At 49.0% G+C, this 21,060-nt stretch overlaps 1 protein-coding gene across 1 annotated transcript in view; it reads right to left on the bottom strand.

Moving 5' to 3' along the window:
- The window catches only part of MLLT6 (MLLT6, PHD finger containing), a 75,487-nt gene that overhangs the window by 25,448 nt on the left and 28,979 nt on the right, over window positions 1-21,060 (bottom strand). Inside the window, exons 6-12 of the mRNA XM_085083433.1 lie at window positions 16,586-16,679; window positions 13,917-14,024; window positions 12,272-12,370; window positions 9,595-9,766; window positions 7,780-8,379; window positions 5,049-5,224; window positions 3,092-3,209 (exon numbers count right to left, since the gene is read on the bottom strand). Coding sequence (XP_084939559.1) covers window positions 3,092-3,209; window positions 5,049-5,224; window positions 7,780-8,379; window positions 9,595-9,766; window positions 12,272-12,370; window positions 13,917-14,024; window positions 16,586-16,679 — 1,367 coding nt within the window. The remainder of the gene's footprint in view (window positions 1-3,091; window positions 3,210-5,048; window positions 5,225-7,779; window positions 8,380-9,594; window positions 9,767-12,271; window positions 12,371-13,916; window positions 14,025-16,585; window positions 16,680-21,060) is intronic.

Genomic DNA, 21,060 nt, shown 5'->3' on the forward strand with positions numbered 1-21,060 from the left:
GTCCTGCTGGGAAAGGATTTGGGATTCTCATCCCCTCAATCCACTGGGAATGTCCTGCTGGGAAAGGATTTGGGATCCTCATCCCCTGAATCCACTGGGATTTGGGATCCTCATCCCCTCAATCCCCTGGAATGTCCTGCTGGACAGAAATTTGGGATCCTCATCCCCTCAGGAATGTCCTGTTGGACAGAAATTTGGGATCCTCATCCCCTCAATCCCCTGGGAATGTCCTGCTGGACAGAAATTTGGGATCCTCAATCCCCTGGGAATGTCCTGCTGGACAGGAATTTGGGATCCTCATCCCCTCAGTCCCCTGGGAATGTCCTGCTGGACAGGAATTTGGGATCCTCATCCCCTTGGGAATGTCCTGCTGGACAGAAATTTGGGATCCTCATCCCCTCAACCCCCTGGGAATGTCCTGCTGGACAGGAATTTGGGATCCTCATCCTCTCAATCCACTGGGATTTGGGATCCTCAATCCCCACAAGCCCCTGGGAATGTCCTGCTGGACAGAAATTTGGGATCCTCATCCCCTCAATCCCCTGGGAATGTCCTGCTGGACAGGGATTGGGGCTGGGCTATTTTTCCAGGGTGTTTTTCCATCCATTTTTTTGGGATGTGGCCTGAATCTCAAACCTTCCGGGGTTTGAGTTTGTGAGCAGGCAGTTTTCCAAGGAAAACGGATTTGCCTTGGAAAGGGAAAAATGAGGAGTTGTGAGGAGTTCAGGGCTGGCAGGTTTGGGAGCGGAAAATGGGATTTTGGGGCATTTGGGTGGGGAAGAGCAGGAAGTGACTGGGAATGGAAGTGGGAATGGAAATTGGAAATTGGAATGGAAATTGGAATGGAAGTGGGAATGGAAGTGGGAATGGAAGTGGGAATGGAAACTGGGGGATGGAGGTGATTCCTGATGGGAAAAACTCCCAGAAAATGACCCCAAAATGGAAACTTTGGAGTGTTGGGAGCCAACGAAGGTTTGTCCAGCTTTGGGGTGGGAAAAAAAATCCCAAAAATTCTGCAGGGAAGGAGGAATTGACATTCCTGCACTTTCCCAGAGGGTGTGCAGGAGCATCCATCGGTATCCAGGGACAGTCGTTATCCCGGGAAATCCGTTATCCCGGGAAATCCGTTATCCTGGGAAATCCGTTATCCCAGGAAATCCGTTATCCCAGGAAATCCATTATCCCGGGTAATCCATTTTCCCAGGATACCCATCATTCTCCAGAGATACTTGTTATCCAAGGAAATCCATTTTCCAGGGACATCCATAATTTTCCTGGGACACTCAATATCCAGGGACACCATTATCCAGGGAAATCCATTTTCTAAGGACACTTATCCTGGGACATCCATAATTTTCCTGGGACACTGATTATCTCAGGACATCCATTCTCCAAGGACACTGATTTTTCTGGGACACCCATTCTCCAGGGACACCCATCGTTATCCAGGGACACCCATTATCCCGGGAAATCCATTATCCCAGGATACCCATCGTTCTCCAGGGACACTCTTTATCCAGGAACACCCATTGTCCAGGGACACCCATTATCCAGAGATACTCATTATCCAGTGAAATCCATTTTCCAGGGGCACTCATCATTCTCCAGGGACACTCCTTATCCCAGGACACCCATTATCCAGAGATACTCGTTATCCAGGGAAATCCATTATCCCAGGATACCCGTCATTCCCCAGGAACACTCAATATCCAGGAACACCCATTATCCCAGGACACTCAACATCCAGGGAAATCCATTTTCCAGGGAAATCCATTTTCCAGGGACACTCATCGTTCTTCAGAAACACTCATTTCCCAAGGACACTCATTATCCCAGGACACTCATCACTATCCTGGGACATCCATCATTCTGCTAGAACACCCATTATCCCAGGACACTCACTATCCCAGGACACCCCTTATCCTGGGACACTCATTCTCCAGGGAAATCCATTCTCCAGGAACACTCGATATCCCAGGACACCCATTCTCCATGGAAATCCATTTTCCAGGAACACCCATTCTCCAAGGACATCCATCATTCTCCAGGGACACCCATTATCCTGGGACACTCATCATTATCCTGGAACACCCATTATCCCAAGACACCCATTTTCCACGAACACCCATTCTCTAGGGACACTCATTCTCCAGGAATACCAATTCTCCAGGAACACTCGTTATCCCAGGACATCCATTCTCCAAGGAAATCCATTCTCCAGGAACACCCATCATTCTCCAGGAAATCCATTCTCCAGGAACACCCATTCTCCAGGAACACCCATTCTCCATGGAAATCCATTCTCCAGGAATACCAATTCTCCAGGAATACCAATTCTCCAGGAATACCATTTTTCCAGGAATACCATTTATCCAGGAATACCAATTCTCCAGGAACACTCGTTATCCCAGGAACACCCATTCTCCAGGGAAATCCATTCTCCAGGAACACCCATCATTCTCCAGGGAAATTTATTCTCCAGGAACACCCATTCTCCAGGAACACCCATTCTCCAGGAACACCCATTCTCCAGGAACACTCATTATCCCAGGACATCCATTTTCCACGAACACCCATTCTCCAGGAACACCCACTCTCCAGGAACACTTGTTATCCCAGGACACCCATTCTCCAGGAACACCCATTTTCCATGAACACTCATTCTCCATGGAAATCCATTCTCCAGGAACACCCGTTCTCCATGAACACTCATTCTCCATGGAAATCCGTTTTTCAGGAACACCCATTCTCCAGGAACACTCACTCCCCATGAACACCCATTCTCCAGGAACACTCATTCTCCATGGAAATCCATTCTCCAGGGATACTCATTCTCCACGAACACCAATTCTCCATGAACACCCACTCTCCACGAACACCAATTCTCCACGAACACCCATTCTCCAGGAACACCCACTCTCCAGGAACACCCACTCTCCACAAACACCCACTCTCCAAGGCCACACCAGACCCTCTCAGGCCACCACCCCCCTGTCCCCAGCGCCATCCCTGGCCGTATCCCGAGGGCTGGAAAATCCGGGAACGCCGCGCCGGCTCCGCTCTCCCCGGGACACACCTTGGGCTCACCTACCTGCGCGGCTGCTCTCCGGCTGGCTCAGGAGGGGGTTCAGCGACAGCCCCGAGGTCAGGGGGCTCCCGAAAATGTGCGAGGAGGGCAGGCTGAAGGTGGAGCCGGCCAGGGAAAACACCTGGGAGGGAAAACAGGGAGAGAATGGAGTTATTGCTGCTGTTCCCGGAGGGAGAGAGGGTTAGAATGTCTGCCTGGAAGGGTGGGGAGGGTTGGAGTGTTCCCGGAGCTGGTGGGGACAGTGCGGGGACACAGAGGGGACACTGCGGGGACACTGTGGGGACACTATGGGGACACTGTGGGGACACGGTGGGGACACTGAGGGGACACTGTGGGGACACTGTGGGGACACGGCGGGGACACTGTAGGTCACTGTGGGGACACTGTGGGGACACTGTGGGGACACGGCGGGGACACTGTGGGGACATGGCGGGGACACAGCAGGGACATGGCGGGGACACTCTGGGGACATGGTGGGGACACTGCGGGGACACTGCGGGGACACTGCAGGGACACTGCGGGGACACTGAGGGATCAGGGGTGGCACTGCCGGTGGGATCCAGGGGACACAGCAGGGACACAGAGGGGACACTCTGGGATCAGGGGTGGCACTGCCTGTGGGATCCAGAAAGAATCCAGGCAGGATCCGGGCAGGATCCAGGGGGACACAGTGGGGACACTCAGGGATCAGGGGTGGCACTGCCCGTGGGATCCAGAAAGAATCCAGGCAGGATCCAGGCAGGATCCATGGGGACACAGTGGGGACACAGTGGGGACACTCAGGGATCAGGGATGGCACTGCCAGTGGGACCCAGGCAGGATCCAGGGGGACATGGGGGAGCAGCTCCTCTCCAACCCCAGGGAAGCACCCAAATCCATCCCAGCTGTCCCAAATCCCAACCTTTCCCATCTCCCATCCCTCCCGTCTCTCCCAAATCCCAACCCTTCCCGGATCCCAACCTTTCCCATCTCCCATCCTTCCCGTCTCTCCCAAATCCCAACCCTTCCCAAATCCCAGTCCATCCCGGCTCTCCCATATCCCAACCCTTCCCAAATCCCAACCTTTCCCATCTCCCATCTCTTCCCACCTCTCCTGAATCCAAATCCATCCCGACTCTCCCAAATCCCAACCCTTCCCTCTCCCACCCTTCCCCATCTCTCCCAAATCCCAACCCTTCCCAAATCCCAAATCCCATCCCTTCTCAGCTCTCCCAAACCCAAATCCATCCTGACTCTCCCAAATCCCAACCCTTCCCAAACCCCAACCTTTCCCATCTCCCATCCCTTCCCGGCTCTCCCAAACCCCAACCCTTTCCAAATCCCAACCTTTCCCAAATCCCAACCCTTCCCACCTCTCCCGAATCCAAATCCATCCTGACTTTCCCAAATCCCAACCCTTCCCAAATCCCAACCCTTCCCATATCCCATCCCTTCCTGGCTCTCCTGAACCCAAATCCATCCCGGCTCTCCCATATCCCAACCCTTCCCAAATCCCAACCCTTCCCTCTCCCACCCCTCCCCTTCTCCCAAATCCCAACCCTTCCCAAAACCCAACCTTTCCTGTCTCCCATCCCCTCCTGTCTCCCAAATCCCAACCTCTCCCAAATCCCAACCCTTCCCAAATCCCAACCCCTCCTGACTCCATCCCCTCCCGTCTCTCCCAAATCCCAACCTCTCCCAAATCCCAACCCTTCCCAAATCCCATCCCTTCCCGTCTCTCATCCCTTCCCGGCTGTCCCGAACCCAAATCCATCCCAACTCTCCCGAACCCAAATCCATCCCAACTCTCCCAAATCCCAACCCTTCCCTCTCCCACCCCTCCCCGTCTCTCCCAAATCCCAACTCTTCCCAAACCCCAACCCTTCCCAAATCCCAACCTTTCCCATCTCCCATCCTTCCCATCTCTCCCAAATCCCAACCCTTCCCAAACCCCATCCCATCCCTCTCCCCCCTCCCTCACCTGCGTGGTGGCTCCGGACGAGGCCGGCATGGCGCTGGCGAAGGGCGAGCGGCTGAGCTGCGGCAGGGCGGCGCTGCCGGGGTGCGCCAGCAGCCCCGAGGGCAGCGGGGTGCTGCTGACAGCGCGCAGCGCCGAGCCGCCCAGCGGGATCGGGTCCTTGTTGCTCGTGTAGATCCCTGTGGGAGGGGAGAGGGTCAGACGGGAGGGAGGGAGTCCTGGGTTGCTTCCCGAGGGGTTAGGGGGTGGGATTGTCTGCTTTCCGAGGGGTAGGGAGGTGGGATTGTCTCCTTTCCGAGGGTTGGGGAGCTGAGATTGTCTTTTTCTGAGGGTTGGGAGATGGGATTGTCTCTTCCCGAGGAGTTAGGGAGTTGGGATTGTCTCCTTCTGAGGGTTAGGGATCCAGGAGACTGCCTCCTGGACATCCTTCCCGAGGGGTTAGGGAGATGGGATTGTCTCCTTCCCAAGGGTTAAGGAGTTGGGATTGCCTCTTTCCAGAGGGGTTAGGGAGCTGGGATTGTCTCTTGCTGAGGGTTGGGAGCTGGGATTGTCTCTTCCCAAGGAGTTAGGGAGTTGGGATTGTCTCCTTCTGAGGGTTAGGGATCCAGGATTGCCTCCTGGACATCCTTCCTGAGGGTTGGGGAGCTGGGATTGTCCTTTCCGATGGGTAGGGAGATGGGATTGTCTTTTTCTGAGGGGTAGGGAGGTGGGATTGTCTCTTTCTGAGGGGGTAGGGGGATGGTATTGTCACCTGAACATCCTTCCTGAGGGTTGGGAACTGGGATTGTCTTTTCCCAAGGGTTAGGGAGATGGGATTGTCTCTTTCTGAGGGTTGGGAGATGGGATTGTCTCTTTCCAGAGGGTTAGGGAGATGGGATTGTCTGCTTTCCAAGGGGGTTGGGAGATGGGATTGTCTCCTTCCCGAGGGTTGGGGAGCTGGGATTGCTGGTTAGGGAGCTTGGATTGCCTTTTTCTGAGGGTTGGGAGCTGGGATTTCTCCTTCCTGAGGGTTAGGGAGGTGGGATTGCCTCTTTCCGAGGGTTAGGAAGCTGGGATTGCCTCCTTCCTGAAGGGCAGGGAGATGGGATTGCTGGTTAGGGATCCAGGACTGCCTCCTGGACATCCTTTCCGAGGGTTAGGAAGCTGGGATTGTCTCTTCCCGAGGGTTGGGAGCTGGGATTGCTGGTTAGGGAGCTGGGATTGCCTCCTGGACATCCTTCCTGAGGGTTAGGGAGTTGGGATTGCCGGTTAGGGAGCTGGGATTGCCTTCTGGACATCCTTCCCGAGGGTTAGGGAGTTGGGATTGTCTCTTCCCGAGGGTTAGGGAGCTGGGATTGTCTCTTCCCGAGGGTTAGGGAGCTGGGATTGTCTCTTCCCAAGGGGTAGGGATCCAGGACTGCCTCCTGGACATCCTTCCCGAGGGTTAGGGAGCTGGGATTTCTCCTTTCCAAGGGGTAGGGAGCTGGGATTGCCTTCTTCCAGAGGGTTAGGGAGATGAGATTGTCTCTTCCCGAGGGTTACGGATCCAGGACTGCCTCCTGGACATCCTTCCCGGGGGTTAGGGAGCTGGGATTGCCTTCTGGACATCCTTTCCGAGGGTTAGGGAGCTAGGATTGTCTCTTCCCGAGGGTTGGGAGCTGGGATTGCCAGTTAGGGAGCTGGGATTGCCTCCTGGACATCCTTCTTGAGGGTTGGGGAGCTGGGATTGTCTCTTCCCGAGGGTTGGGGAGCTGGGATTGTCTCCTTCCTGAGGGTTAGGGAGTTGGGATTGTCTCTTCCTGAGGGTTAGGGAGTTGGGATTGTCTCTTCCTGAGGGTTAGGGAGTTGGGATTGTCTCTTCCTGAGGGTTAGGGAGTTGGGATTGCCTTTTCCCGAGGGGTTAGGGAGATGGTATTGCCTTCTTCCCAAGGGGTAGGGAGATGGGATTGTCTCCTTCCCGAGGGCTAGGAAACCGCGATTTACTCTTCCTGAGGGTTAGAGAGCTGGGATTGCCTCCTGGACTTCCTTCCCGAGGGTTAGGGAACTGGGATTATCTCTTCCCGAGGGTTAGGGATCCAGGATTCCCTCCTGTCCCTTTGTTAAGGAGTCACATTCCCTCCTGTTCTCCTCTCCGAAGGGTTAAGGATCCTGGATTCCCTCCCAGCCCTGCTTTCCCAAGGATTAGGGATCCAGGATTCCCTCCTGTCCCCTCTCCGAAAGCTCAGGAATTCCCTCTGCTCCTTCTCCAAAGGGTTTGGGATCCACCATTCCCTCCTCATCCTCCTCCCCGAAGGCTCAGGGAGCAGAGATTCCCTTTTCTCCTCCCTCCCCGAGGGGTTATGGAGCTGCAATTCCCTCCTCTCCTCCCAAATTTGGGGTCAGGGGATATCCCTGGGTATCCAGCCAGGAATTCAGCTCTGGCTGGTGGTGTTTACACCCCAGCAAACAGGGTTTGGGATGTCCCAAATATCTCAGATATTGGGATATCAGATATTGGGATATCAGATATTGGGATATCAGATCCGCACCCCAAATTTAGGGGAAGTGACCCTGGGAAATTCCAGGGTGGGATGAGGAGACCAGGATGTGGATTTTTAGGGATTCAAAGGACAGGTGCAGACAGCCCTGACAGTGGCTCAACATGCCAGAAAAGGCTAGAAAAAACCGGAAAATGCTGGAAAAAACTGGAAAATGCTGGAAAAAAAAGGCCAAAAAAGAGATCAGCGCCCACCAAAAAGGGTCAGCAGCACCCTACCTGACCCCAGCAGCGGCGACTCCATGCTGAGGCTGGGCAGGCTGCCGGGGTGGCTGAAACTCCGCGAGGAGTTCCCCACGCTGGAGCTGACCAGCGACCCGCCGGAGAAGGGCGACGCCGAGGTGGAGGTGGAGCCAGCCAGCTGGGCTCCCAAAACCTCCTTGCCCTTGCCCGCCTTGGGCCGGCCGGGGCCGTGCTTGTTCTTCTTGCTGCCCTTGTGCTTCTTCTCCTTGAGCACCTCGCCCTCCTCGGCGCTCAGCGACGGCATCCGCTTGTGCCCCGCGGCGGCGGCGGCGGCGGCGGTGGTGACGCCCGAGGTGACACTCGAGGTGGCACCCAGCGTGGCGGTGGCTTTGTAGTCCACGGGGGAGGCGTCGCGAGGCCTGGGCTGGCTGACGGCGGAGGTGGAGAAGCGCATGATGGAGCCGAAGCCGGAGAAGATGACTTTCTGCTCGAAGGCGTCGGGTTTGGGGCCCTCGGAGAGCGGCGAGCAGTGCGAGGAGGAGGAGGAGGAGGTGGCTTTGCGGAATTTCTCGTCCTCCTGCTCCAGCTTGGGGAAGGTGCCGAAGTCCTGGGGGCAGGGCAGGGGGCAGGAGGGGCCTGGGGGGACAGGGGTGAGGGGAGTCATGGTTCTACTTCATCCCTCTGCTCTTCCTCCTTCATCCCTCTCCTCTTCTTCCTCTTCCTTCATCCCTCTCCTCTCCTCTCCTCTCCTCTCCTCTCCTCTCCTCTCCTCTCCTCTCCTCTCCTCTCCTCCTCCATCCTTTTCCTCTTCCTCTTCCTCCTTCATTCCTCCCCTCTTTGTCCTTCATCCCTCTCCTCCTCCTCCCTCATCCCCTTTTCTTCTTTCTCTTTCATCTCTCATCCTCCTCTTCCTCCATCTCTCTCCTCTTCCTCCTCCTTTATCCTTCTCCTTCTCTCCTTTCCCTTCTTCCTCCATCTGTCCCCTCTTCCTTCTCCTTCATCTTTTCCCTCTTCCTCTTCCTCCATCTCTTTCCTATTCCTCCCTACTTCCCCTCTTCCTTCTCCTCCATCCTTCCCCTTTTCCTCTTCCTCCATCCTTCTCCTCTCCTCTTCATCCTCCATCTTTTCTTTCCTTCCTCCTCCTCCATCCCTCTCCTTTTCTCCTCCATCCCTCTCCTCTCCTCTTCTCTTCCTCCTCCTTCATCCCTCTCCTTTTGTCCTTCATCTTTTCCCTCTTCCTCCACCTCCCTCCTCTTCCTCCTCCCTCTCCTCCTCCTCCATCCCTCTTCTTTTCCTTCTCCTCCATCACTCTCCTCTTCCTCCTCCTCCATCCTTCTCCATTCCTCTTCATCCTCCTTCATCTTTTCCTTCCTCCTCCATCCTTCCCCTCTCCTTCTTCATCCTCCTTCATCCTTCTCCTCTTTCTCTTCCCCTTCCTCTTCCTCTAGCTGCTTCCTCTTCCTCCCTACCTCCCCTTCTCCTTCCTCCATCCCTCTCCTCTTCCTCCATCTCTCTCCTTTTCCTCCTCCTTCATCCTTCCCTTCTTCCTCTTCCTCACTTCCTCTCCCCTTCCTCCACCTCTCTCCTTTTCCTCTTCCTCCATCCCTCATCTCTTCCTCTTCCTCATTTCCTCTCCTCTTCCTTCTCCTCCATCTCTCTCCTCTTCCTCCATCCCTCTCCTCTTCCTCCTCCTTCATCCTTCCCTTCTTCTTCTTCCTCACTTCCTCTCCTCTTCCTCCATCCCTCATCTCTTTCTCTTCCTCCATCCCTCTCCTCTTCCTCTTCCTCCATCTCTCTCCTCTTCCTCTTCCTCCATCTCTCTCCTCTTCCTCCCTCCCTCCTCCTCCTCACCTGCCGCCTGGAAAGCTCCCCCAGCCGAGGTCGATCCGAACCCGACGGAGCTTTTCCCGCTTCCCGTCTTCTTCCCCTTGTGGCTGCCGTGGCTGGAGGATTTCCGGCCCTTGCCCTCCGCCCTGGCCACCTCCGAGGTCTCCTTGGTGGCCTCGTGGTGACCTCCAGAGCTCTGCGTGGGGACAGACGTGGAGGTCACACCCCCGGGAGATTTTCCCGATTTTCCGCAATTTTTTTTTTTTTTTTCTGATTTTTGGAGCGGGAATTGGGGGCTTTTTAATAATTGGGGTTTTTTTTTTGCCTTTTTTTCTTTTATTTTTTCCCTTTTTTCTTTAGTTTTTTAATTTTTAAATTTTTAAATTATTTAATTGTTAAATTTTTAATTTTTTAAATTTTTAAATTTTTAAATTTTAAATTTTAAATTTTTAAAATTTTAAAATTTTAATTTTTAAATTTTTAAATTTTAAATTTTTAAAATTTAAAAATTTTACATTTAAAAAATTTTTAATTTTTAAAAATTTAATTCTTTTAAATTTTAATTCTTTAATTCTTTATTTTTTAAAAAAATTGGGGTTTTTTTGGATTTTTTCCTTTTGATTTGGGTTTTTTTTTAATTTTTTTTTAATTTTGGGTGATTTTCGGGGTGTGATTTTTTGAGGCATTTTCATTCATTTTTCAGGGATTTTGGGAACACCACTACAGCAGGGAAGCCGAAAGCACCTGGAAATTCCCATGGGATTTGGGGGATTTTTTGGGATTGGGAAAAGAGAGAAAAGGACTTCTCTCCCACCAAGGGATTCCCCGTTCTCTGTGTGGATTTTCCTGCACACTTTCCCTATTTCCTGGATGAATTTTCCTGCCCCTTTTCCCTATTTCCTGGATGAATTTTCCAGCCCCTTTTCCCTGTTCTCTATGCGGATTTTCCTGCCTTTTTTCCCTATTTCCTGGATGACTTTTCCTGCTTATTTTCCCTGTTCTCTGTGTGGATTTTCCTGCCTGTTTTCTCTATTTCCTGGATGAGTTTTCTTTCCATTTTCCCTGTTCTCTTGTGGATTTTCCTGCCTTTTTTCCCTATTTCCTGGATGATTTTTCCTGCTTATTTTCCCTGTTCTCTGCAGATTTTCCTGCCTGTTTCCCCTATTTCCTGGATGATTTTTTTTCCCATTTTCCCCATTTCCCGAGTGGATTTTTCTGCCTATTTCCCCTATTCCCTCAATGAATTTTTCCCCATTTTCCCCATTTCCTGGGTAGATTTTCCTCCCTATTTCCCCCATTCCCTGGATGAATTTTTTCCCCATTTTCCCCATTTTCCCCATTTCCCCGGTGGATTTTCCTGCCTATTTTCTGTGTGGATTTTCCTGCCTATTTCCCCCATTCCCTGGATGAATTTTTCCCCATTTTCCCCATTTCCTGGGTGGATTTTCCTCCCCATTTCCTTATTTCCCATGTGGATTTTCCTGCCTGTTTTCCTGGCGGATTTTTCTGCCAATTTTCCCTATTCCCTGGATGAATTTTTTTCCCATTTTCCCTATTTCCTGGGCAGATTTTTCTCCCCATTTCCCCTATTTCCTGGATGAATTTCCTCCCCATTTTCCCCATTTCCCAGGTGGATTTTCCTGCCTATTTCCCCGGTGGATTTTTCTGCCTATTTTCCCTATTCCCTAGATGAATTTTTTTCCCATTTTTCCTATTTCCTGGATGAATTTTCCTCCACATTTTCCCCATTCCCTGGATGAATTTTCTTCCCATTTTCCCTATTTCCTGGGTGGATTTCCTCCCCATTTTCCCTATTTCCCAGGTGGATTTTCCTGCCTATTTTCCGGGTGGATTTTTCTGCCTATTTTCCCTATTCCCTAGATGAATTTTTTTCCCATTTTTCCTATTTCCGGGTTAGATTTTCCTCCCCATTTCCTTTTTTCCCCTGTGGATTTTTCTGCCTATTTTCCCTATTTCCTGGATGAATTTTCTTCCCATTTTCCCTATTTCCTGGTTGGATTTTCCTCCACATTTTCCCCATTTCCTGGGTGGATTTTTCTGCCTATTTTCCCTATTTCCTGGATGAATTTTTCCCCATTTTCCCCATTTCCCGGGTGGATTTTCCTCCTCATTTTCCCTGTTTCCCATGTGGATTTTCCTGCCTATTTTCAGGGCAGATTTTCCTGCCTATTTCCCCCATTCCCTGGATGAATTTTTTCCCCATTTTCCCCATTTCCTGGGCAGATTTTCCTCCCCATTTTCCCTATTTCCTGGATTAATTTCCTCCCCATTTCCCCTATTTCCCAGGTGGATTTTCCTGCCTGTTTTCCTGGCGGATTTTTCTGCCTATTTTCCCTATTTCCTGGATGAATTTTCTTCCCATTTTCCCTATTTCCTGGTTGGATTTTCCTCCACATTTTCCCCATTTCCTGGGTAGATTTTCCTCCCCATTTCCTTATTTCCCCTGTGGATTTTCCTGCCTATTTTCCCTATTTCCTGGATGAATTTTCTTCCCATTCTCCCTGTTTTCCAAGTGGATTTTCCTCCCTATTTCCCCCATTCCCTGGATGAATTTTTTTCCCATTTTCCCCATTTCCTGGATGAATTTCCTCCCCATTTCCCCCATTCCCTGGATGAATTTTTTCCCCATTTTCCCCATTTCCCAGGCGGATTTTCCCCCTTTTCCCACTTTTTTTCCCACCTTTTCCGCGGCCACAGCCGCTGGCGCTGCCGCGAGGCTGCTGGGCGACTCGGGACGCTTTTTGTGCTTCTGCTTTGGCCTCTCCTTGTCCTTCCGGCTCTGGAAAAAAACCCCAAAAAACGGGAATTCCGGAATGCTGGAATTCCCTCTGCCGGGAAAAGTTGATGGGAAGAGGAGAGGGGAAGGATGGAGAGAGTTTGGGTTGATTCCGGGAAAAAAAAATGGATTTTTCCTCCCGCCGTTTTCCGCTTTTCCTGCCCTTTCTGCCTCTTTCCAGGATTTCCCAGATCCAGGAAAATGGGATTTGGGATCGTTCCCAGCGGGATTTTTTGGGATAACCATAAAGGGAATGTGCAAAATGGGAATTTTGAGCTCCTAAAAAAAAACAAAAAAGGGCTCAGGGATCCCATTGAGAAAATAAACTCTGAGGTTTTCCCCCCAAAAAAATTTGGAATGCTGTGGATTGAGGGTTTTTTTAGGATTTGGAGGTTTTTTTAGGATTTGGGGTTTTTTTTTAGGATTATCCTGGGATAATTTGGGTTCTCAAAAAAATTCCCCCAAATCCTTCCAAAAAAAATCCCTCAAATCCTGAAAAAAAACCCCTAAAAACCAACAAAACTAAAACCCCAAAAAACCCCTAAAAAATGCTGTGGATGGAGGATTTTTTGAGGATTTGGGGTTTTTTTGAGGATTTGGGATTTTTTTTTTTTTGAGGATTATCCTGGGATAATTTGGGTTTAGGGACTGAGGAATCCTCAAAAAAATTCCCTCAAATCTTTCCAAAAAAATCCCTCAAATCCTCAAAAAAACCCCAAAAAACCCTCAAAAAATCTCCCAAATTCCCCAAAAATTTTAATTTTTAAATCCCTCCAAACTTCCAACTCAGAGGGAGACAACCCTGGGATTCTGAGGCGCCGATTAGGGAATTTTGGGAATTTTGGGCATTCGGGGAAATTTCAGGAATTTTGGGGTTTTGAGAATTTTGGGCATTTTGGGAATTTTGAGCATTTCAGTAATTTTTGTCCCTTCAGAAATTTTGGAAATTTCAGGCATTTAGGAAATTTCAAGCATTTTTAGAATTTTAGGCATTTGGGGGCATTTCAGGCATTTTTGAGAATTCCAGGAAATTAGGGAATTTTTTTGATTTTTCAGGAATTTTGGGCATTTCAGACATTTTTGAGAATTCCAGGAATTTTGGGCATTTTTAGATTTTCAGGAATTTTGGGCATTTCAGGAATTTTGACATTTCAGTAATTTTGATCATTTCAGAAATTTCAGGTATTTTTTGAATTTTAGTCATTTCAGGCATTTTTGAGAATTCCGGGAATTTTTGGGTTTTCAAGAATTTTGGGCATTTCAGGCATTTTTGAGAATTCCCCAAATTTTGGGAATTTTTGGGTTTTCAGGAATTTTGGACATTTCAGGCATTTTTGAGAATTCTGGGAATTTTGGGCATTTCAAGAATCTTGAGATTTCAGTAATTTTGGTAATTTCAGGTATTTCTGGACATTCAGGCATTTTTGAGAATTCCAAGAATTTCGGGAATTTTTTGATTTTCAGGAATTTTGGGCATTTCAGGCATTTATGACCATTCCCAGAATTTCAGGAATTTTCGGGATTTTCAGGAATTTCGGGATTTTCTCACCTTCTTGGGCCTCTCGTGGTGGGACAGATGCTTCTCCTGGGTTGGTGACGCCGATCTGCTCCTCCTGCCGGGGAGGAAGGAGCTGCTCCCGGAATGCCGCGAGCTCTTCTGGGGGAATTCGGGATGGAGAGGTGGGAAAAGGGGAAAAAAAACAGGGAAAATGCTTTGTGGGGTTGGGATGATTTGGGATTATTTGGGATTATTTGGGATTTGGGATTTTCTATGGGGAAAGGGAGGAAGGGGCAGAGGTAGCCCTGATCCTAATGGAGATCCCAAGGATATCCCAAAAGGGGGAGAATCCCATCCTTGATGTCCCAAAATCCCCAGTCCCGGTGTCCCTATGCTGGTGTCCCCAGATCCCCAGTGTCCCCAAATCCCCAATCCCCCATTCCCGCTCCCAAAATCCCTAATCCCAATGTCCCCAAATCCCCAATCCCACTGTCCCCAATCCCCATTCCCAATGTCCCGAAATCTCCCATTCCTGCTCTCAAAATCCTCATTCCTGATTTCCCAAAATCCCCAATCCCAGTGTTCCCATTCCCACTCCCGAAATCCTTATTCCCAGTGTTCCTAAATCCTCAATCCCAGTGTCCCAATTCCGTATTCCCACTCCCAAAATCCTCATTCCCAGTGTCCCCAAATCTTCATTCCCAGTGTCCCCAAATCCCTCCTTCCTGCTCCCAAAATCCTCAATCCTGATGTCCCAAAATCCCCAATCCCAGTGTCCCCAAATCCCCAATTCCCCATTCCCGCTCCCAAAATCCTCATTCCTGGTGTCCCAAATCCATCCCCAATCCCAGTGTCCCCATTCCCACTCCCAAAATCCTCAATCCCAGTGTCCCCAAATCTTCATTCCCAGTGTCCCCAAATCCCCAATCCCCCATTCCCACTCCCAGAATCCTCAATCCTGATGTCCCAAAATCCTCAATCCCAGTGTCCCAAAAGCCTTATTCCCAGTGTTCCTAAATCCCCAATCCCAGTGTCCCAATTCCGTATTCCCGCTCCCAAAATCCCCAATCCCAGTGTCCCCAAATCCCCAATTCCCCATTCCCGCTCCCAAAATCCTCATTCCTGGTGTCCCAAATCCATCCCCAATCCCAGTGTCCCCCAATCCCCATTCCTGCTCCCCAAATCCTCAATCCCTGTGTCCCCAAAATCCTCATTCCCACTGTCCCCAATCCCCCATTCCTGATGTCCTGAAATCTCCATTCCCGCTCCCCAAATCCTCAATCCCAGTGTCCCTGATGTCCCAATTTCTCAGTCCCAGTGTCCCCAAACCCCCAATCCCCATGTTCCCAATAGCCTCATTCCTGGTGTTCCCAAACCCTCTATCCCAATGTCCCTAAATCCCCATTCCCAGTGTCCCCAAATCCCCACTCCTGATGTCCCCAAATCGCCATTCTCCCAGTGTCCCCAAATCCCCATTCCCAATGTCCCTAAATCCCCCATTCCCGCTCCCAAAATCCTCATTCCTGATGTCCCAAAATCCTCATTCCCAGTGTCCCCAAATCCCCCATTCCTGCTCCCCAAATCCTCAATCCTGCTGTCCCCAGTCCCCATTCCCAGTGTCCCCATTCCTGCTCCCAAAATCCCCATTCTCAGTGTCCCCAAAATCCTCATTCCATATCCCCAGCGTCCCCAAAATCCTCAATCCCAGTGTCCCCACTGTCCCAATTTCTCAGTCCCAGTGTCTCCAAACCCCCAATCCCAGTGTCCCCAGTCACCTCATTCCAGGTGTTCCCAAATCCCTATTCCCAGCGTCCCTAAATTCCCATTCCTGTTCCCGAAATTCTCATCCCCAGTGTCCCAAAATCCCCATTCCTCCTCCCAAAATCCTCAATCTCAATGTCCCCGAATCCCCATTCCCGATGTCCCTAAATCCTCCATTCCTGATGTCCTGAAATCCCCATTCCCGCTCCCAAAATCCCCATTCCCGATGTCCCCAAATCCCCAATCTCAGCGTCCCCAATCCCAATTCCCTAACCCCAATGTCCCAATTCCTCATTCCCATTACCCCCCAGTTGGACCCCTAACCCATCCCCCCAAAAAATTAGAATTCCCTAAATCAATAAAATTCCCCAAAAACCAATAAAATTCCCCCAAATCAATAAAATTCCCCAAAAACCAATAAAACCCCAAAACCAATAAAACCCCAAAACCAATAAAACCCCAAAACCCAATAAAACCCAATAAAACCAATAAAACCCCAAAAACCAATAAAATCCCATAAACCCAATAAATCCCCCAAACCAATAAAACCCCAAAACCCAACAAAATCCCCCAAAACCAATAAAACCCCAAAACCAATAAAATTCCCCAAAAACCAATAAAATTCCCCAAAACCAATAAAATCCCCCAAAACCAATAAAACCCCAAAACCAATAAAACCCCAAAACCCAATAAAACCCATAAAACCCAATAAAACCCCATAAAACCCAATAAAATCCCCCAAAACCAATAAAACCCCATAAAACCCAACAAAATTCCCCAAACCCAATAAAATCCCCCAAACCCAATAAAATCCCATAACCAATAAAACCCCAAAACCCAATAAAACCCCATAAAACCCAATAAAATCCCATAAAACCCAACAAAACCCCCAAACCCTACAAAATCCCCCAAACCCCATAAAACCCCACAAACCCCACAAAACCCCGCGACGCCCTCACCATCTTGCTGAAGTGGTATTTGCAGTAGCCACAGTACTTGACGTTATCCACCTCCAGCACCTCCTCCTCGCACAGCAGCCCCGCCATCTGCGCGCTGCCGGTCCGGAAATAACGGGAGAAATAACGGGAAAATGGGAAAAATGGGAAAAATAACGGGAGAAATAACGGGAGAAATAACGGGAATAATAACGGGAGAAACGGGAATAATAACGGGAATAATAACGGGAAAAATAACGGGAGAAACGGGAAAAATAACGGGAAAAATAACGGGAAAAATAACGGGAAAATGGGGAAATAATGGGGGAAAATGGGGAAAATAACGGGAAAAATAACGGGAAAAATAACGGGAAAAATGGGGAAAATAATAGGGGAAAATAACGGGGAAAATAACAGGGAAAATGGGGAAAAATAACGGGAAAAATAACGGGAAAAATAACGGGAAAAATAACGGGAAAATAACGGGGAAAATGGGGGAAAAATGGGAAAAATGGGGAAAAAATAACGGGAAAAATAACGGGAAAAATGGGGAAAATGGGGGAAAATGGGGGAATAATAACGGGAAAAATGGGGGACCCCGCCATCTGCGTGCTGCCGTTCCGGGAAATAACGGGAGAAACGGGAAAAATAACGGGAAAAATAACGGGGAAAACGGGAAAAATAACGGGAAAAATAACGGGGAAAACGGGAAAAATAACGGGAAAAATGGGGGAAATGGGGGAAAATAACGGGGAAAATAACGGGAAAAATAACGGGAAAAATGGGGGAATAATGGGGGAAAAATAACGGGAAAAATAACGGGAAAAATAACGGGAGAAACGGGAAAAATAACGGGAAAAATAACGGGAAAAATAACGGGAGAAACGGGAAAAATAACGGGAAAAATAACGGGAAAAATAACGGGGAAAATAACGGGAGAAACGGGGAAAATAACGGGAAAAATAACGGGAAAAATAACGGGAAAAATGGGGAAAATGGGGGAAAATGGGGGAATAATAACGGGAAAAATGGGGGACCCCGCCATCTGCGCGCTGCCGTCCGGGAAATAACGGGAAAAATAACGGGAATAATAACGGGAAAAATGGGAAAAATGGGGGACCCCGCCATCTGCGCGCTGCCGTCCGGGAAATAACGGGAGAAATAACGGGAGAAACGGGAAAAATAACGGGAAAAATGGGGGAATAATAACGGGAAAAATGGGGAACCCCGCCATCTGCGCGCTGCCGTCCGGGGAATAACGGGAAAAATAACGGGAGAAATAACGGGAAAAATAACAGGAAAAATGGGGGAAAATGGGGGAATAATAACGGGAAAAATGGGAAAAATGGGGGAAAATAACGGGAAAAATAACGGGAAAAATGGGGAAAATAACGGGAAAATGGGGGAAAATGGGGGAATAATAACGGGAAAAATGGGGGACCCCGCCATCTGCGCGCTGCCGGTCCGGGAAATAACGGGAGAAACGGGAAAAATAACGGGAAAAATAACGGGAGAAACGGGAAAAATAACGGGAAAAATAACGGGAAAAATAACGGGAAAAATAACGGGGAAAATAACGGGGAAAATGGGGACAATGGGGGAAAATAACGGGAAAATAACAGGAAAAACGGGAAAATGGGGGAAATAATGGGGAAAATGGGGAAAAATGGGAAAAATAACGGGAAAAATAACGGGAAAAATAACGGGAAAAATGGGGAAAATAATGGGGGAAAAGGGGGGAAAATGGGGGAAAAATAATGGGAAAAATGGGGAAAATGGGTAAAATAATGGCAAAAATGGGGAAAAATAACGGGAAAAATAACGGGAAAAATGGGGAAAATGGGGGAAATGGAGGAAAATAATGGGGGAAAAATAACAGGAAAAACGGGAAAAATGGGGAAAATGGGGAAAATGGGAGAAATGGGGGAAATGGGGAAAAATAATGGGAAAAATGGGGAAAATGGGGGAAAAATGGGGAAAATGGGGAAAAAGGGGGAAAAATGGATAAAAATGGGGAAAAATGCGAAAAAATGGGAAATAACGGGAAAAAAATGGGGGAAAAATGGGGAAAAATGGGGAAAAATGACGGGAAAAATAACAGGAGAAATAACGGGAGAAACGGGAAAAATAACGGGAAAAATGGGGGACCCCGCCATCTGCGCGCTGCCGGTCCGGGAAATAACGGGAGAAACGGGGAAAATGGGAAAAATAACGGGAATAACGGGAAAAATAACGGGAAAAATAACGGGAAAAATAACGGGAAAAATAACGGGAAAAATGGGGAAAATGGGGAAAAATAACGGGAAAAATGGGGGAAAATAACGGGAAAAATGGGGAAAAATGGGGAATAATGGGGGAAAATGGGAAAAAAGGGGGAAAAAATGGGGGAAAAATGGGGAAAAATCCCACCCTGGGGCCCAGGAGAATCTGGGAATTCCCTGGGAAATGGCTAAGAGTGATGGAATTTGGATAAAAGCCTCAAAATTGGGTTTTTCTGCAAGGTTGTTTGGGGTTTTTTAAGGGAAATCAGGGATTATTCAAATTGATGGAGAAGGGAATCCACGGAAATATGGGAATTTTACCAATCAAAGAGTGTTTTTGAGGAATTCATGTTAAATCCTCAAAACTGGGTTTTTCTTCAAGTTTGTTTGGGGTTTTTGAAGGGAAATCAGGGATGATTCCAAGGGAAGGAGAATGGAATCCGTGGAAATATGGGAATTTCACCAATTAAGGAGCAGTTTTGAGAAATTCATGTTAAATCCCCAAAATTGGGATTTTCCACTGGTTTTTCTCTCGGTGTTTGGGGTTTTTTTGAAGGGAAATCAGGGATGATTCCAATGAGAATTTCCCTGTTTTCCCCGGAAAATGGGGTGGGAAGAGCTCAGGCTGATGGAATTCTTGTTAAAGCCTAAGAATTGGGGTTTTTTACCCATTTGTCTGGTGGTGTTTGGGGTTTTTTAAGGGAAATCAGGGATGATTCCAACAGATGGAAAAAGGAATCCATGGAAATCTGGGAATCCACAGGGAATTCCCAACATGGAAAACTCCTGGAAAAACCTTCCTGGGTGAGTGAGGAGGAGGAGGAGGAGGAGGAGGAAGAGGAAGAAAGGAGGAAGAAGAGGAGGAGGAAGCTGAGGAGGAAGAGGAGGAGGAAGAGGAGGAAGAGGAAGAGGAGGAAGAGGAGGAAGAATTAGGAAGAAGAGGAGGAAGAGGAAGAGGAGAAGGAAGAAGAAGAAGAGAAAGAGGAGGAGGAAGAGGAGGAGGAAGAGGAGGAGGAGGAAGAATTAGGAAGAGGAGGAGGAAGAGAAAGAGGAGAAGGAAGAAGAAGAGGAGGAAGAGGAGGAGGAGGAGGAGGAGGAGGAGGAGGAAGAAGAGCTAAAGGAGGAGGAAGAGGAAGAGGAAGAAGAAGAGGAAGAGGAGGAGGAAGAGGACCACAAACCACCTCCATCCCCAACCAACCCCAACCCCAAAACCCCCCAAACCTCCTCTCTCCACCCCAAACCCCCACAACCAACACCCCAAACCCAGAGCGTGGAACATTCCAGAAGGAATCCCGACGGAATTCCCGGGAATCTCACCAGGTGACGTGGAAGGCCTGGCGGCAGCCGTGGCGATTACAGGCCATGCAAGCTCCCGAGGCAGCCTTGCTCTCCCTGCCCTGCTCCTCGCAGATGTAACATGTCTGGGATTTTGGGGAAAAAAAACGGGAAAAAAGGGGAGTTATCCCGGAGGGAAAACCGGGAATGCCGCGGGATTGCGGGATGGGTTGGGATGTTAAAGCTCAGGGAATTCCCAGCCTCAGGTTGTCTCTGTCCTGCAGGGGAAATTTCTGGGGTGTTGGTGGAATTCTGGAGGATTTTCGATGAAAATTTTGGGGTGTTGGTGGAATTCCGGAGGATTTTGGATGAAAATTTTGGGGTGCTGGTGGAATTCTGGAGGATTTCAATGAAAATTTTGGGGTGTTGGTGGAATTCTGGAGGATTTGGATGAAAATTTTGGGGTGCTGGTGGAATTCTGGAGGATTTTGGATGAAAATTTTGGGGTGTTGGTGGAATTCTGGAGGATTTCGATGAAAATTTTGGGGTGTTGGTGGAATTCTGGAGGATTTGGATGAAAATTCTGGGATGCTGATGGAATTCTGGAGGATTTTGGATGAAAATTTTGGGGTGTTGGTGGAATTCCAAAGGATTTTGGATGAAAATTTTGGGGTGTTGGTGGAATTCTGGAGGATTTTGGATGAAAATTTTGGGGTGTTGGTGGAATTCTGGAGGATTTTGGATGAAAATTTTGGGGTGTTGGTGGAATTCTGGAGGATTTCAATGAAAATTCTGGGATGTTCCTCAGTGGAATATGCAAAATATCTCCCTTTTCCCCCCAAAATTACAAGTGTTCCATCAAAATGTTGAGGATCCATCTTGAAATTCCATGGATCCAGCTGGCTCCGGTCGTTCCACCAAGAAATTCCTCAAATTCCCCTTTTTTCCCCCAAAATCCCAACT

This window comes from Lichenostomus cassidix, chromosome 27, assembly GCF_008360975.1.
Source record: "Lichenostomus cassidix isolate B80296 chromosome 27, HeHo_3.0, whole genome shotgun sequence".
Classification (NCBI taxonomy): Eukaryota; Metazoa; Chordata; class Aves; order Passeriformes; family Meliphagidae; genus Lichenostomus; species Lichenostomus cassidix.